The following is a 14983-nucleotide window of genomic DNA, read 5'->3' on the forward strand; positions in this document are numbered from 1 at the left end:
ATGTTATGACATAAGCTGGCAGCCAGGTACATATCCATGATCTTCCAATTTGAAAAGGGATGTGCCACTCCCAAGCCCCAAGTATGCATTGCAATGCAACTTCATTTGAAAACCTGAAGTTCAGATTAAAATGCAAAAAGGCAATGAAATACAGAGAACAAATGTGGATGGGAGTCATTTTTTTACAGGAAGGTTGGGCTGGAGGTCTGGCAGGAGGCCAGGATTAGAACCAGCAGCATTGACCCACTCAGAGACAGAAACAGAACCTGTACAGGCAGCAGGAATCAGGAACAGAACAGGAGCAGGGGACAGAGCAGGGACTGGAACAGGAGGGGAGGCAGGTGCCCTAGGAACAGGTTGCGCTGGCTGGTGACTGTTTGAGCTAGAGTTCGGTACAGGAAAGGTGACTGGGCAGGGAACATATTTCACCCTATAGAAGGCCACCTCTCGAGCAAAGTCTGGGTCCCGCTTCCAGAAGACAGCCAGCCTGTCAAGGAACTCTAGGTCTGTAAAAAATACCTCCTTGGAGACATTAAAGTCCTTCCAGGAGAAGGGAAGAGATTTCGAAGCCTCCACCAGGCCAGGAAAAGAAACAGGCGGCCTCATGGTGTCTCCCCCCTACACATCTCAGAGTGTGATATATGGCCAGACCCTTGTGTCAAGTTTAGTATAAGGACAGACCCAAGTGAAGAGACGGCGAGAGAGAGAGTTAACTGATAACAGGTTTATTTAAGGCAAAAACTCAAGAATCAACTAAAGGAGTAACAAAAGATCGATCCTAAGAGGAGGACTTGAAAAAAACTCACAGGTAACAAAAACACTGGGCTATGCTGAACAAGATAAAACCTAGGGTACAAAACCAAAATAAACACCAGGATAAATGACTATGGTAACCAAAACAGAATCAGAAACAGAACAAACCAAACCTCAGATCGGGAACGGAGAACAGAGTTTAGGACAATGAGATGTGCGGGCATTGTCCTTACATCTCTACTGAAACTAGTGTACGAGGGCGTGATAGCCGATGCTAAGCTCAGGCCAACGCAGCTGGAGAAGTGGTGGAGGTATGGGAAGAAAACCATCACAGGCTGCAAGAAGAACTACTGCAGCTGAGTGGAGGGGGCTGTGGAAAGAGCAGACCAGTTTTACCAGTTCTTTAACAAGCTAAACTGCTCTGCTGCTTTTACCCCTTCATCTCCCCCCTGAAGCCCCAGATGGGATCCTGGAAAGACTGAACAGGGACAATGCTAACCAGCTTGCAGTATATACAGACATATTTAATCTGTCACTGCTATAATCATACCAGTCCCCAAACAGAGTAATGTCAGCTGCCAGACCAGTGGTACTGACACCAAACTGCTTTGAGATTCTGAAGAACATTAAATCCATCTTCCTTCCAGTTTGGACCAGCACCAATATGTGTACAAGGCCAACCGGTCTACAAAGGTTACCAGTGTCATACACCCCACAAGCAGCAATGACACACCTGGAACACAAAAGTGCCATATGTCAGAATGCTGTTGGTAGATTACAGCTCTGCAAACTGCTTGAACTAGGACTCAACAGCAATGTGTGTATGTGGATTAGAGATGAGAGTCAAAGAACACAAAGCACTTCCTTTCTTCTCAGTTTCTCCAGTTTAAAGTTTAGGCCTATGGGATGTCATTTTATTATTATTTAGTTTTTTTATGTAAACAGGTCATGCAGGGATTCAGGCCTCCAGAGTTTAGTAAAGATGTTTACATCTTAGTGACCTGTGGTGGAAAGTTTAATGAGCTCCATGGAGGGTGAAACAGTCCAATAAAACCACTAAACTGGTCCAACAGTTCTCTTTGCAGGATTTGAAGACTAAATCAGACAAAAGTGAAATTCAACATCTAGAATCAAACCCAGAGACGATGTTGCAGGCTTCAAAGTTGAAGGTTTCTCTTTATTCACATGTTCCTGTTACATTACTTTCCTGATCTAATCAGCAACATTTGAGTTTCTTAATGGAGGAAGATCAGAATCTAACTTATTTAATTTTTGATGGGTATGTTGAACTTCACAAATACAGATACCTTTATTTTATGATATTTTTCATTATATATTTTCTGATAATTTGCAGTAATTGTACTATTGTGTACTTGATCTGGAAACACCAAAACCTCCATGAGCCTATGTACATTTTCATTGCTGCTTTGTTACTGAACTCTGTTCTTTTCAGCACCAACATCTACCCAAAGCTTTTGATCGACTCCTTATCTGAAAAACAGATCATATCTTATCCAGCCTGTCTTGTTCAATATTTTATGTTTTATTCTTTAGGTGATTCAGAGTTCTTACTGTTGACAGCCATGGCTTATGACAGATATGTGTCTATATGTAAACCTCTGCAATATTCAACAATCATGAGGAAAAAAACTGTTGGTATCATTCTTGTTTTAGCTTGGTTTTTTCCTGCTTGTCAAATTTTAGGATTAGCAACAATGAGTTCCTATCAGAAACTCTGTAGTTCCACTCTGAAAGTAATTTTTTGTAATAACTCATTTTTCAAACTTTTCTGTGCAACTTCAAGAGCAATAACTGTTTTTGGTGTGTTTACTGTGATAAATGATGTTGTTTTCCCTGTGATCTTCATCATTTATACATACACCAGGATACTTATAATATGTTATAAGAGCAGTGGGGATGTCAGGCAAAAAGCTGCACAGACCTGTTTACCTCACCTGCTGCTTTTAATCAATTATTTTATTTTGATCACATATGATCTTATCATAGTTCGACTGGAGTCTGAGTTTACAGACACTGAACGTTTAATCATGACTTTACAGTTAGTTTTGTATAATCCTCTATTCAATCCAATCATATATGGACTAAAAATGAAAGAAATTTCTAAACACCTCAAGAGGTTGTTCTGTCAGCAGAAAATGAACTAACGATTTGCAGTGATGGCAGTAAAAAGCTTTGTCAGCTTCAACTGTGATGACTGATCACTGTTCTTCCATCACTCTGACAGCAGCATTTTCACCTTTGGCCTTTAATGTCCAGCAACTCTGAGATTTTATATATATATACTGTGTGTATATATATATATATATATATATATATATATATATAGGGACACACTTTTCATTGGTGGTCGGTTCTGATTGTAAAGAAAAATGTACTGTAGGTAACAGATGGGTTCATGTGGAGCTTTTCTGATCTGCCACATGTAAAGGTTTGTAAATTGGATGTGTACAAATTCTGCTCTACACAAAACATTGATAGATTGTACAGAATTGGGAGGTGTCATGTTTTTAATCCATATGAGCTTATGCTGTGGTTGAAGGAAATTAATTTGTTGACAAAATAGCTAATTAGTCTTTTAACGGATAGACCACGCTTATGCCAAAGAGCTATTGTAGGTCTGATGAAGACCGACTGCTTCCACAGAGCAGGCAGCACTCTGTGTTCTGTGCTTGTGTCTGAAAAACAGAAAGCAAAGATCTGTCACTGTGGATATAAAACTGTAGACAAAGCAGCATTAGCTTAGAATTTTTAGGTGACTCTGGACGAATACAGACAACTGGCAATGTTAATACTGTGGTTCTCTCAAGCATTTAGCCATTCCAAGTTGCCTCTTTCATTGACAACCTGATGCCTGTGGACGCTGATTTGCCACGTTGAACTGGGCAAAAAGCCACCGGCAGCGGTTTGATGAGAAGCAAAATTGCAGGGTGCACTGCAAACACCAGACCAATAGAGGTCCCACTGATGTCTGATGGTTGGGTTCGTTTGTCCCAGCCCTTTAAGCAAACCAATGATTTTAGTTTCTGTTGGGAGAAGTGTGTTTAAGCATCAGTAAGGAAATAAGTGGGACAAAGAGCAGAGGGGTAGACACTGTTCTGTAGTACAATCAACTACCAGAAAGAAAATATAATGTGTGAGAACTGACTGAAGGGTCAAAGTGGTTTTAAATAGTCCAACACTTGGCCACTGTGAACTGTGTAGCTGTTTAAAAGTCAATGGTAAATCTGTTTGACATACGTAGCACAGAAAAGTCATAGCAGGTCACAAAGTTCAATCAGGCCTCCAGAGTTTAGTAAAGATGTTTACATCTTAGTGACCTGTGGTGGAAAGTTTAATGAGCTCCATGGAGGGTGAAACAGTCCAATAAAACCACTAAACTGGTCCAACAGTTCTCTTTGCAGGATTTGAAGATTAAATCAGACAAAAGTGAAATTCAATATCTAGAATCAAACCCAGAGACGATGTTGCAGGCTTCAAAGTTGAAGGTTTCTCTTTATTCACATGTTCCTGTTACATTACTTTCCTGATCTAATCAGCAACATTTGAGTTTCTTAATGGAGGAAGATCAGAATCTAACTTATTTAATTTTTGATGGGTATGTTGAACTTCACAAATACAGATACCTTTATTTTATGATATTTTTCATTATATATTTTCTGATAATTTGCAGTAATTGTACTATTGTGTACTTGATCTGGAAACACCAAAACCTCCATGAGCCTATGTACATTTTCATTGCTGCTTTGTTACTGAACTCTGTTCTTTTCAGCACCAACATCTACCCAAAGCTTTTGGTCGACTCCTTATCTGAAAAACAGATCATATCTTATCAAGCCTGCATTGTTCAGTATTTTATTTTTTATGTTTTAGTCGATTCAGAGTTCTTACTGTTGACAGCCATGTCCTATGACAGATATGTGTCTATATGTAAACCTCTGCAATATCCAAATATCATGAGGAAAAAAACCATCAGTATTTTTCTGGTTTTAGCCTGGGTTGTCCCTGCATGTCAGTTTATAGGATTAGCGACACTGAGTTCTTATCAAAAACTCTGTAGTTTCACTCTGAATGTAGTTTTTTGTAATAACTCTTTTTTTAAACTTTTCTGTGTAACGTCTCGAGCGATATCTGTTATTGGTGTGTTAACTTTGTTAAATGATGTTGTTTTCCCTGTGATCTTCATCATCTATACATACACCAGGATACTTATAATATGTTATCGGAGCAGTGGAGATGTCAGGAAAAAAGCTGCACAGACCTGTTTACCTCACCTGCTGCTTTTAATCAATAATTTTTTATTGTTTACATATGATCTTGTTATTGCTCGATTAGAATCTGAGTTTACGGACACTGCACGTTTAATCATGAATTTACAGTTAGTTTTGTATAATCCTCTATTCAATCCAATCATATATGGACTACAAATGAAAGAAATTTCTAAACATCTCAAGAGGTTGTTGTGTCAGCAGAAAATGAACTAAGGATTTGACATCACTCTGACAGCAGCATTTCCAGTAACTCAGCATAACCAGCAGCTCTGAGCTTTTATATACATATGTACGTTTATATGTGTATATATAAATATATAGGGAAACACTTTAATGTGTATATATAAATATATAGGGAAACACTTTAATTACCGTTTTGATGTGACCTTTAGTTTGAAATAAAAATATCCTTAATGATCTGTTGGACCTCAAGATCTGCATCACTTCTGATTTTTTTACTATTAAATTTAGATTCTGACTAAAAACCTTCCAGTCTAATGTGTATAGAAACAAATTATTTACTGTTAGATTCAATCTCGTTACTGTGTCCAGAGATTCCAGTAAATAATGCATTGACTCTGCATTACCACAATTAAACACAGCCAACTTCAGATATGATAAATACAAGTACTTATTGAGCTGCAGAGAAATCATACAACACTCTACATGTTTTAAACAAAAGCATTGGCAGTTTGACTGATTTGGTTTAGGAGGAAAGTTTGGGTCAAAGGATTTCCCTCATAAGGTTTTTAATTTAAGTATCAGAATAATTTAATGTAGTGTGATGAGTTTCATACAATTGATTTATGTAAAAAGGACATTAATCACAAAGAGATGAGCTTAGCTTTGTAATGTGGCACGTTATCCTGTTATAAGTACCCATGGCCAGCACGGTGGCAGAGTGGTTAGCACTCTTGCCTCACAGCAAGAAGTTCAATCCCTGAAGTTCAATCCTTGGACTGAACAGGGCCTTTCTGTGTGCAGTCTTCTCCCTGTGTTTGTGAAGGTTGTGTGTTAGGGACCAGGTCAGGTTGCTCCATAGTGGTTGTGCGCTCAGACGCTGCGGCTCAGGACTAAGCCTCCATCTGACCTTCTGATGGAATTTCGTTGTAGACCTTGCATGTAAAATGACAAATAGCACATCAGAAGATATGTAATGAATGAATGAAAATGGTCACCAACAATAGCCAGGTAGGCTGTGTTTTTTTAACGATGGGCATCCCCCACACCATTGGATCAACACCACCACCCTAAACTGGTGAACTACATGATGGATCCATGCTTTCATGTTATTTTCAGCAAATTCTCAGCAAATTCTCACTCTCCCATAAGAATTTACCAGAAATTATTAGAACCTAGATTCAGAATCACGATTCTGTCGGATATTTTAAATTAAAATGCCAATAACTGATTCAGTTAAACCTGATTCATGATAGAGAATGCTGATCCAGATGAAAAAAGTAAAGTAAAGTAAGACTGAGACTGTTCCTTGGTAAGACAAGTTAGAGAAAAAACATCTAAAATAACTTTTTTATCACAGGAAACAGTGTTAAACTATGTACTGTGAGGTGACCACTGTGCTGCAAACCACAGGCACTAAACTAGACAGAGGAAACCGTGGTTTTTACTGCTGTGAGTCTCATTTCATCCAGTGACAGAATGAGACAAACATCTCCTGAGTGTATGCTCAGTAAGTTCAGTCTGTTCTCTTTGCATTTCAGTAATTAGATAAGATGTACATATGATGTGTTAAACGTAGAAGAGGAAACTTCAGAAAAAAAAATTGCACAACTGTAAGTCTGGAGTAGGATGAAGGTGACAGTACTGATAAATGTGTTGATCAATTAGGCAGAAAATCACTTGACTCTAATACAATTCATGCTGGTGTCCAGCTGCAGTGATTTAAGTAAATGGTAAATGTTCTGCACTTATATAGCACTTTGCTTCTTATTCACCCATTCACACTCACAATCGCACACACACTCACCGACCAAAATTGACCGGGAGGAACTAAGTTCAGTGTCTTGCTCAAGCACACTCAAGGACGGCCACTATACCTTCCACAGTCACCCCACAAGTCCAGCTGACAAACATAATATTGTCTAGAACAGCACAGTGACTTAATTTATGAAATTTATTTATGTATTGAGCCAAGTAAACAGTGTTGCTGTACGCAAAGCAAATTAAATCTCAACTGTCATTTGTCTTCAGTTGTGAATTCACTGCTGAGCTGCACAACAAACCAAGGGTCAGTAAAATTCAGCTGTGGTTGGCTGAAACCAAAAAACTGTTCATTTCCTTTCAAACAATTCTGCATAAGAACAACCACTCCACACAAAGAGCAGATGTGTGTTTGAGCTTTAGCTGCTTGGATTCAAGTAGCTGCTTGGATTCAAGTGTGTAGTGTTTCAGTAACAGTATCAAGAAACAGATACTTTCACAGTCAGTCAGATTTAACCACTGTCTTCAGTTAAAGAACAATTACAGATCCGCTGAACATCCTGTGTGACAGACTGTCTGTAAGAGACATGAGGCTCAAGAGTTTCCCCCTAATATTGGAATAAAAATCTTGTGTTCAACAAACACGGTTTTGAACCTCAGTGCTTCAATGTTAAATATATTTATCTGGTTATTAATCTAAACATTTCTCCACAGCTCATCTGACTGTGAGTCACAGCAGGTCTCAGTTTTAAAGTCATATTTAAGTTATATTGCCTCTTTGAGCTGTGAGGAGGACGACAGCTCTACTGGAAAACACAGACTGAGGAAAAACACGGTCAGACTGTGGAGTTAAGGTTGACTGTACAGTTGAATTGTTTACTGCAACTTTGCTTTTACATGAGCAGATTTCATTCCTTCTGATATGCTTTAACAGAGTTACAATCATCATACATGATACAATCATACAGTCAAATAATACATCCCATGTTCAGTCGACAGGAAAAAAAGGGCTCTACAACAGCATCCAGGTATCGTGCTGCAGCTAACAAATACCTGGTGCATCCATTTGTACCTGGAAGTCACAATTTCTGAGTTCCCACTGGAAAACTGAACGTGACTATTTGCAACGTTAAGGAAATGCACCAAAAGAAAGTCCGTTCAGACATTTCAATCTAAAAACTGAAAACTTATAACTCACTAAAAGTAGAATTGCTGGCAGAGCTGCTGTATTGTGTTTTATTAAATTCCACAGGTGATCATAATGTTATACCTGATTGTATAATAAATCATTTTTCCTCTGAGGCTAAACTAAACACATCTTGTACTATCTTCACGCAGATATTCATTCCAACAGGAGAAACTTCCAGAGTTTAGGAGTCACAGCTTTAAAGTCTCAGTCTCCATTAGTTTTGGATGAGGAACAACAACCAATTGATCGAAGGATTATATAAACTTGCAGTGGTGATGATCATTATTATCATATTGGTAAAGGCATCTATCGTTTGTTTAGTTTTTGTAATCCTCTCCGATCACATTGAACGCACCAACTGGTCAATAAAGGCGTATGACGTCAGACGCTGAAAGCAGCACGCGCCTGTATCTGCGGTGGGCGCGGTAAACGGCGGCACCGAATTTAAAAAGTCTACGTTTTTTAATCCAAACGCTGAACTTTAAGCTGAAAAAATTAAAAGAGAAAAGAGTCTGAACTGGAGGTGATGTCGATATCTGCTGCAAAGAGGTGAGTGACGGTCTGTACAGGAAGTTTGGTCTCAGATAAAATTGTGATTATTGTTGCGTGTGTTTGCTCGTGTTACATCCGAGTGGTGATGTTTAGCTAACTGTACATTAGCGCTGTGTGCGCTGCAAATACCAGTTCACCAAATGCACCACGGCAGAGTGAGCCGGGCTGTGGCAGCTCAGAGGCAAAAGTGGAAATTATTTTACATACCTGGTAAACTTTGGAGAGAGCCTACACGCGGCTAAACCAGGTAACAGGTGTTTGGTGCGCGGCCTGTGGAGGCCTCTGCAGACCGCACCTGCTTAAAGAGCGGGAGAAGCCAAAAATGGACTTTGTTTTTTTAGTGAGATACGTTATTAATCCCCGGAGGTAAATGTTTGTGTACAGTAGGCACATATAACTACAGTACAGATACAAAGTAATACATCAATGAAGTAAAAAAACAAACAAACCAAACAAACTACTACAAATACTCTAGTTTGTGCACTTTAGTGAGGTGAACGGTCATAAAATGCCAGAGATGCCCACTGAAATGCTTCAGGTTGTTCTCATGTGCATATGCAGAAGCAGTGGCTGTATTTGAGTTATTGTAGTTATGTTGGGATGAAACATTGAAGAGACCGCAGACGGTCATTGCACAGAGGACTTGAAGAAGCCTCTTACTGAAGCTGCTCCGCTGTTTGACCAGCAGCTCGTGGAGAGGAATTGAGCTGTTTTCCATGATGTTTAACAGCTTGTGCAGCATCCTCCTCCCCATTACCAGCTCCAGACTTTCCACAGTGGTCTGCAGGACAGAGCCAGGTTTCCTAATCTATTTATTCAGTTTATTAGTGTCACTGGTAAACATCTGGTTCCACAAGGACCTGAGCTTCCTCAGGAAGGAAATGGTCTGGTGAGACTTTCTGTGGACAGCCACTGTGTTGCATGTCCATCTCCTCACCCAAATTGAGATGGTGTTGACTCTGCTTCTGTTCCTCCTGAAGGCCGAAACCACCTCTTTGGTTTTAGCCACATTCAAGATGAGGTGATTGTTTTCACACCAGACCACTAAGCTGTCCTGTAAGACTCGGTACCCTGCCTCCTCACCACCTGTGATACATCCCACCACTGCAGTTGTCAGAACCTCTGATTTCCAGTACAACCTGAACTCCTGTCAACTGCAGAGTAATATTTACAGAGAGATAATTTACAGAGAAAGTAATATTTCTTTACCTCTATGTAACTATGACCCTTAAACTGATTACTTTCTGTGTATACTTGAGTGCTGACGGTTGTTAGCGCTTCACAGGGAGAGCAGAGGTCATGAGTGATGAGCTGTGGTCTTACACTAGCTGGAAATCATAAGAGTAACTGAGCTTCTAAATTGATAAAGTGAATGTAGAAGTAATGTGGGTCTGTAATCTTTCTTCAGGATTCTCTCAAATGGATAAGCACATCAGTAGGACAACGAACAGAGAATTCTTCGAAACCTGAAAACCTCAGGTTGGCTCATGACTTTTTCTTTACAGGTGAGTACAAAAGATTGATGAAATCATTAAACATGCTTAGTTAAAACTTGGTTTACTGGCACAAATCATGAGGCTTTAGCTTTATTTTAAGCAGTATCCCCTTATTACTGCATATTCGCTCAATGCACTGATTTAAAATGGCTGAAGTGGCAGCAAAGGGACTTTACACCAGAAACTGTTGTAAACTGTTGACCTACCTGTTGGTCTCCTTAAGGCTGACCACTGTTGGATCTGTGTGTGCAATGAAAACAGTGCCCAAAATCCTAAAATTTCTTTTTTTTTTTTTTTCTTTTACAGGTAGATCTACGAACTGTAAGTCTCAATTTTCTTTAATTTTGTTGGGCTGCCGTGCCATAACTACTTTGTCTTGGTCGCTGTGCCATCTCTATTAAGTTAAATTAATTGCAGTCTTGCTGTTTCTCTCTCTCAAGCATGGCTGCCATGCTGTTCATTTGTTTATTTGAATACATTGATGCCATTTTTGACCTGACATTCTAGTGTTTATTTGTTTTTGGCCGCCGTGCCCTTTGAGGTGTTTGGGCCGCCGTGCCCTTATATTTATTGCCGTCAGCCCGCGTGCCTGGCCAGCCGTCCGTCCGTCAGCCCGCGTGCCTGGCCAGCCGTCCGTCCGTCAGCCCGCGTGCCTGGCCAGCCGTCCGTCCGTCAGCCCGCGTGCCTGGCCAGCCGTCCGTCCGTCCGTCCGTCAGCCCGCGTGCCTGGCCAGCCGTCCGTCCGTCCGTCCGTCAGCCCGCGTGCCTGGCCAGCCGTCCGTCCGTCCGTCCGTCAGCCCGCGTGCCTGGCCAGCCGTCCGTCCGTCAGCCCGCGTGCCTGGCCAGCCGTCCGTCCGTCAGCCCGCGTGCCTGGCCAGCCGTCCGTCCGTCAGCCCGCGTGCCTGGCCAGCCGTCCGTCCGTCAGCCCGCGTGCCTGGCCAGCCGTCCGTCCGTCAGCCCGCGTGCCTGGCCAGCCGTCCGTCCGTCAGCCCGCGTGCCTGGCCAGCCGTCCGTCCGTCAGCCCGCGTGCCTGGCCAGCCGTCCGTCCGTCAGCCCGCGTGCCTGGCCAGCCGTCCGTCCGTCAGCCCGCGTGCCTGGCCAGCCGTCCGTCCGTCAGCCCGCGTGCCTGGCCAGCCGTCCGTCCGTCAGCCCGCGTCCAATTATATTATTATTATTATTAACATGGCCATCTGTCAAATAGTTTTACCATGTAGCCCAAGCCACAAGTTTGTCTCTGTGGGCCCTGTCTAATGCAAAGTGTGAAATTTTTAAGATGTTTTGTCTTGGCTGCAGTATTCCTGTTCATTGTGTTAGCTGGGAGACAAGGTAACAAAACTATCTTACTGTGTGTAACATTAGTTTGTTGTAGCGTCTTTGAGTTAATTTTCCTCCTGCTTTACTTGGATAAACTACCTGGTTAACTATTTCAGCTTGGTACCTCTTTGGTTGTATGTTTTGGATTTATTTCCTTCTTTGATAAACTTGGTAGTTATCAGTCTGAGTGCCTAGATGGCTGTTAGCTTGTGATATCTGGTTTTAGTCTCTATACAACAACTTTAAGAAAACTGGTTAAAGTGGTTTGAACTTTAAGTCTACCTAATTTTAGGCTTCAGCTTGATGGAATACTTCTCTCACGCTCATTTCTCACTCTGCTTCTATCTAAAATGGCTGCCATGCCACACCAAATGTTCAGTATTTTAACTTTTTATTCCCCAGGATCATCATCATCAATTGGTGAGTGCCATTTTTATTTTTCAGTTTCAGTCTTTTCTATCCTCTTAATAAAGAACAAAAAAAACTGTCTGTCTTAAATGCTTTATGTTGCTTGGCTGCCGTGCCAAGACTGTGCCTTCCTAATGCTAGTTTGACACCCCCGCACTCTACTTTCGGTCGGTCTGCTGCTATTTTTGTCCGTGACCACCTGCCCGTCCTTGTGCGTCATCTGCTGGTATCGTTTTAAATTTTCATTTGGAGCAACTATGTAGACAAGGTCTACCAACACAGTAAGTGTCGTAGGGTGTATTTTGGTGTCTGCACATTACAACTTACTTTTCTCCAGCCGTTCGTTCATCCATCCAACATGGCTTCTTGCTCAGTCTGTCGGTCAAACATCGTCATAAATCTAACAGGCAGTCCATTCGTGTAAGCTTTGATTCATTTTGGCTCAGCAACGTAGACAAGGAAGGTCTACAAACAGTAAGTCTCATCTGGGGGGGGTTGTGATTTTGGTTGGCCGCCGTGCCACAATGTACTTGAATTTCTCGTTGGTCAAACTACAATGGCTGCCTGTACATCGGTCCGTCGTACGCAAACATGGCAGCCTATCCATCTAACTAAAACTGAAGTAATATTTGTATCAATCACCAGGAAGGTTTATAAACACGGTAAGTCTCTGGGTTAACATGGCCGCCGTGCCATCACAATTATATTTTTGTCCCATGTGGCTGCCAGTTTGTCCGTTTCGCCATCACGTTAATTTATTCGAGGACATCTACTGACCGCAAGGGTTTCGATTTGATTTCTGTTTTTGCTTGGCTGCCAAGCCACTCTCTTGCTGTTATGCCTAAAACATGGCTGTTGTGCTTTGACTAATCACATGCTAGATTTCTATTGCTGCAATAATTTATTTCTAGGTAGAGCTCCAAACGGTAAGTGCTGTTTTATATTTTTGTTTGGCTGCTGTGCCCTGCTGTCTATAGCTGACTACCCCATTATTGGATTATTTTAAAATGTAAAAGTTTGTGGCCTCTAGTGAAATATTGGGTTGCATTTTATTGGGTTGTGTTGATGGAAGTCCTGCTGTCATGTTGGTTCATCAATAAGCAAAAGTGAACACAAAAGTTGTGTGTAGCTTTATGTTTTTGCAGGCAGGTCTGCGTCTGTGATCTCTAAAAGAGGTCTCTTTTGAAATTTAGAGCTCTACTGAGTTTGTGTGTAAACTGCTGATGGTGTTGGTCTGACTATGCTTGTGTGCACGGAGTGTGCTTTGTCTATACGCCAATCAGTTCCTCATGTCTGTATTGTGGCGTAAACTCTACATTCAGAGTGTAGATAGTGGTTACTTGTTGTGTAGGGCTCCCAATGGATTCATGTGAGGCTGATGGAGGTAACTGGTTAGTGAAGGTTGTTTTAGGCTCTCGGTTGGTTACTTCTGATTGTGTCAGGCTAAGTGTTATGGCCTATTAGTTGCAAAGCTTCAGAGTAAAGAGGGTGGTAGCACCATTTTAAGGTGCAGTATGAGGGTAAAGGTGACAACATACTGAGGCACACTGCTAGAGTGTCAAGTTTAACAAACAACTTACTGAAGCACACTCTGCACACACTTTTTAACTGAAAAGCAACGACAAAGTAATTGCCATATATTTACAAAATTGACCTAAAAAATTTGCACTTCAAAAATAATTTGTTGTGTGGATTTCACATTAGCAAATCTGGAAATCTCAATGACAAGAATAAAACATTTACAAGAATCTTCAGCTGACTACTTCTCAAATTTTACATTATTTAAAGAGAATTACTTTAGATGGATGGAGAGCAGATTGGCCAGCGACTGCAGGCTCCATGGGTCTATCCTTTTTTTTCCTAGTCCACATGTAGGTGTCCTTTTGGGCAAAATACTAAACCCAAAGTTGCTCCATGTGTCTTGGGTTGTAAGTGATGACTACTTCAGATTTGGAGTCAAGCCATTACTGATAACTTTTATCAGTCTATTAATATCAATAACTCCTTTAGCCTAAATTTATCCTTCTTCCATGGACCCTTTTTAAAAAAAAAAAAAAAAAAGGCTGGATTAATGTATAGAAGGTTGAAATCATGGTGAGAAAAATTGGAAAATTACACACATTTCTACCTTCTTCCACAGAAAAATTGTTTGCCATACAAACTAATGTAATAGTTACTTCAATTTAAAGTCTTGCTCTAACTTGGTGTAACCTCATTCTCTGGCCATGTCCATGTTAAGCCAGTTAAATTTAAACACCCTTTTCTGCTCTGCCTCTTTGCAGACTAAAACTTTCTTTCCTTTGAGATTTTCACACACATTCATGTTTACTGTGGATGGAGACGTGAGCAGATACCATCTGGTGTGGAGCATGTGGTCTTTCCAATCTTTTTAGAATTTAACTGGCTTGATGCAGACAGAGCATGTTTTGTGTTTCTATGTTTGTCAGTCATTGTCAGTCTCTCTTAAACCACTTTCTGTTGTGCACTGAAGATCACTTAGTTTTTCTTGACACAATGGGTCCTGAATTTGTATTTCAGACTTTCATTCTCTTAAACTGTAAATTCACCCAGGCTTCTTTTTTTTTTTTTTTTTTTTTTTTTTTTTTTTTTTTTTTTTCCATCTGAGATTTTTATTCAGGCTTTCGATCTGTCATTTTTATTTTTTTTGTGTCAATGTCTAATCTTGAAACAACTTTCTCTGCTGACCTACCAATAGTAAGTTTGTTTATTTATTTATAAATAATTCTGTTTTTTCCTGGCCATTGATCATCTAGTTTTTGTGCATGTAATGTTTCTCATTTGGTAAGGTTTATTGTCTGCATTTGTCTGTCAATTTATTTGCTTTGTCTCCATGACCATTGATCTCAGTTCATGTAATCAGCTTGGATCAGTTCAGGTAAAAATCCAAATGGTAAGTGGTGTGGGTTGTTTTTATATTTTGTTTTTCTACTCTCTCCCCAATTAGTGACTTTTGAGCTCCAAATGGTTTTGTATTTGCACTTGGCTGCTACTGTTTACTTTGAGAAATAGTCTTAATTTTTT

At 40.6% G+C, this 14983-nt stretch overlaps 1 protein-coding gene and 1 long non-coding RNA gene across 2 annotated transcripts; both read left to right on the plus strand.

Annotated features, from left to right (window-relative positions):
* Window positions 1–1991: 1991 nt before the first annotated feature.
* On the plus strand, window positions 1992–2918 carry LOC137132887 (olfactory receptor 6K3-like). The gene has a single exon (XM_067515902.1). The coding sequence runs from the start codon at window positions 1992–1994 to the stop codon at window positions 2916–2918; it is 927 nt and encodes a 308-aa protein (XP_067372003.1).
* A 5671-nt stretch (window positions 2919–8589) lies between these two features.
* LOC137132442 (uncharacterized) lies at window positions 8590–10802 on the plus strand. Its single transcript, XR_010915120.1, has 3 exons — window positions 8590–8721; window positions 10133–10229; window positions 10527–10802. It is a non-coding gene; the product is annotated as an uncharacterized lncRNA (long non-coding RNA).
* The last annotated feature ends 4181 nt before the right edge of the window (window positions 10803–14983 follow it).

The sequence above is a fragment of the Channa argus genome, chromosome 9, assembly GCF_033026475.1.
Source record: "Channa argus isolate prfri chromosome 9, Channa argus male v1.0, whole genome shotgun sequence".
Taxonomy (NCBI): domain Eukaryota; kingdom Metazoa; phylum Chordata; class Actinopteri; order Anabantiformes; family Channidae; genus Channa; species Channa argus.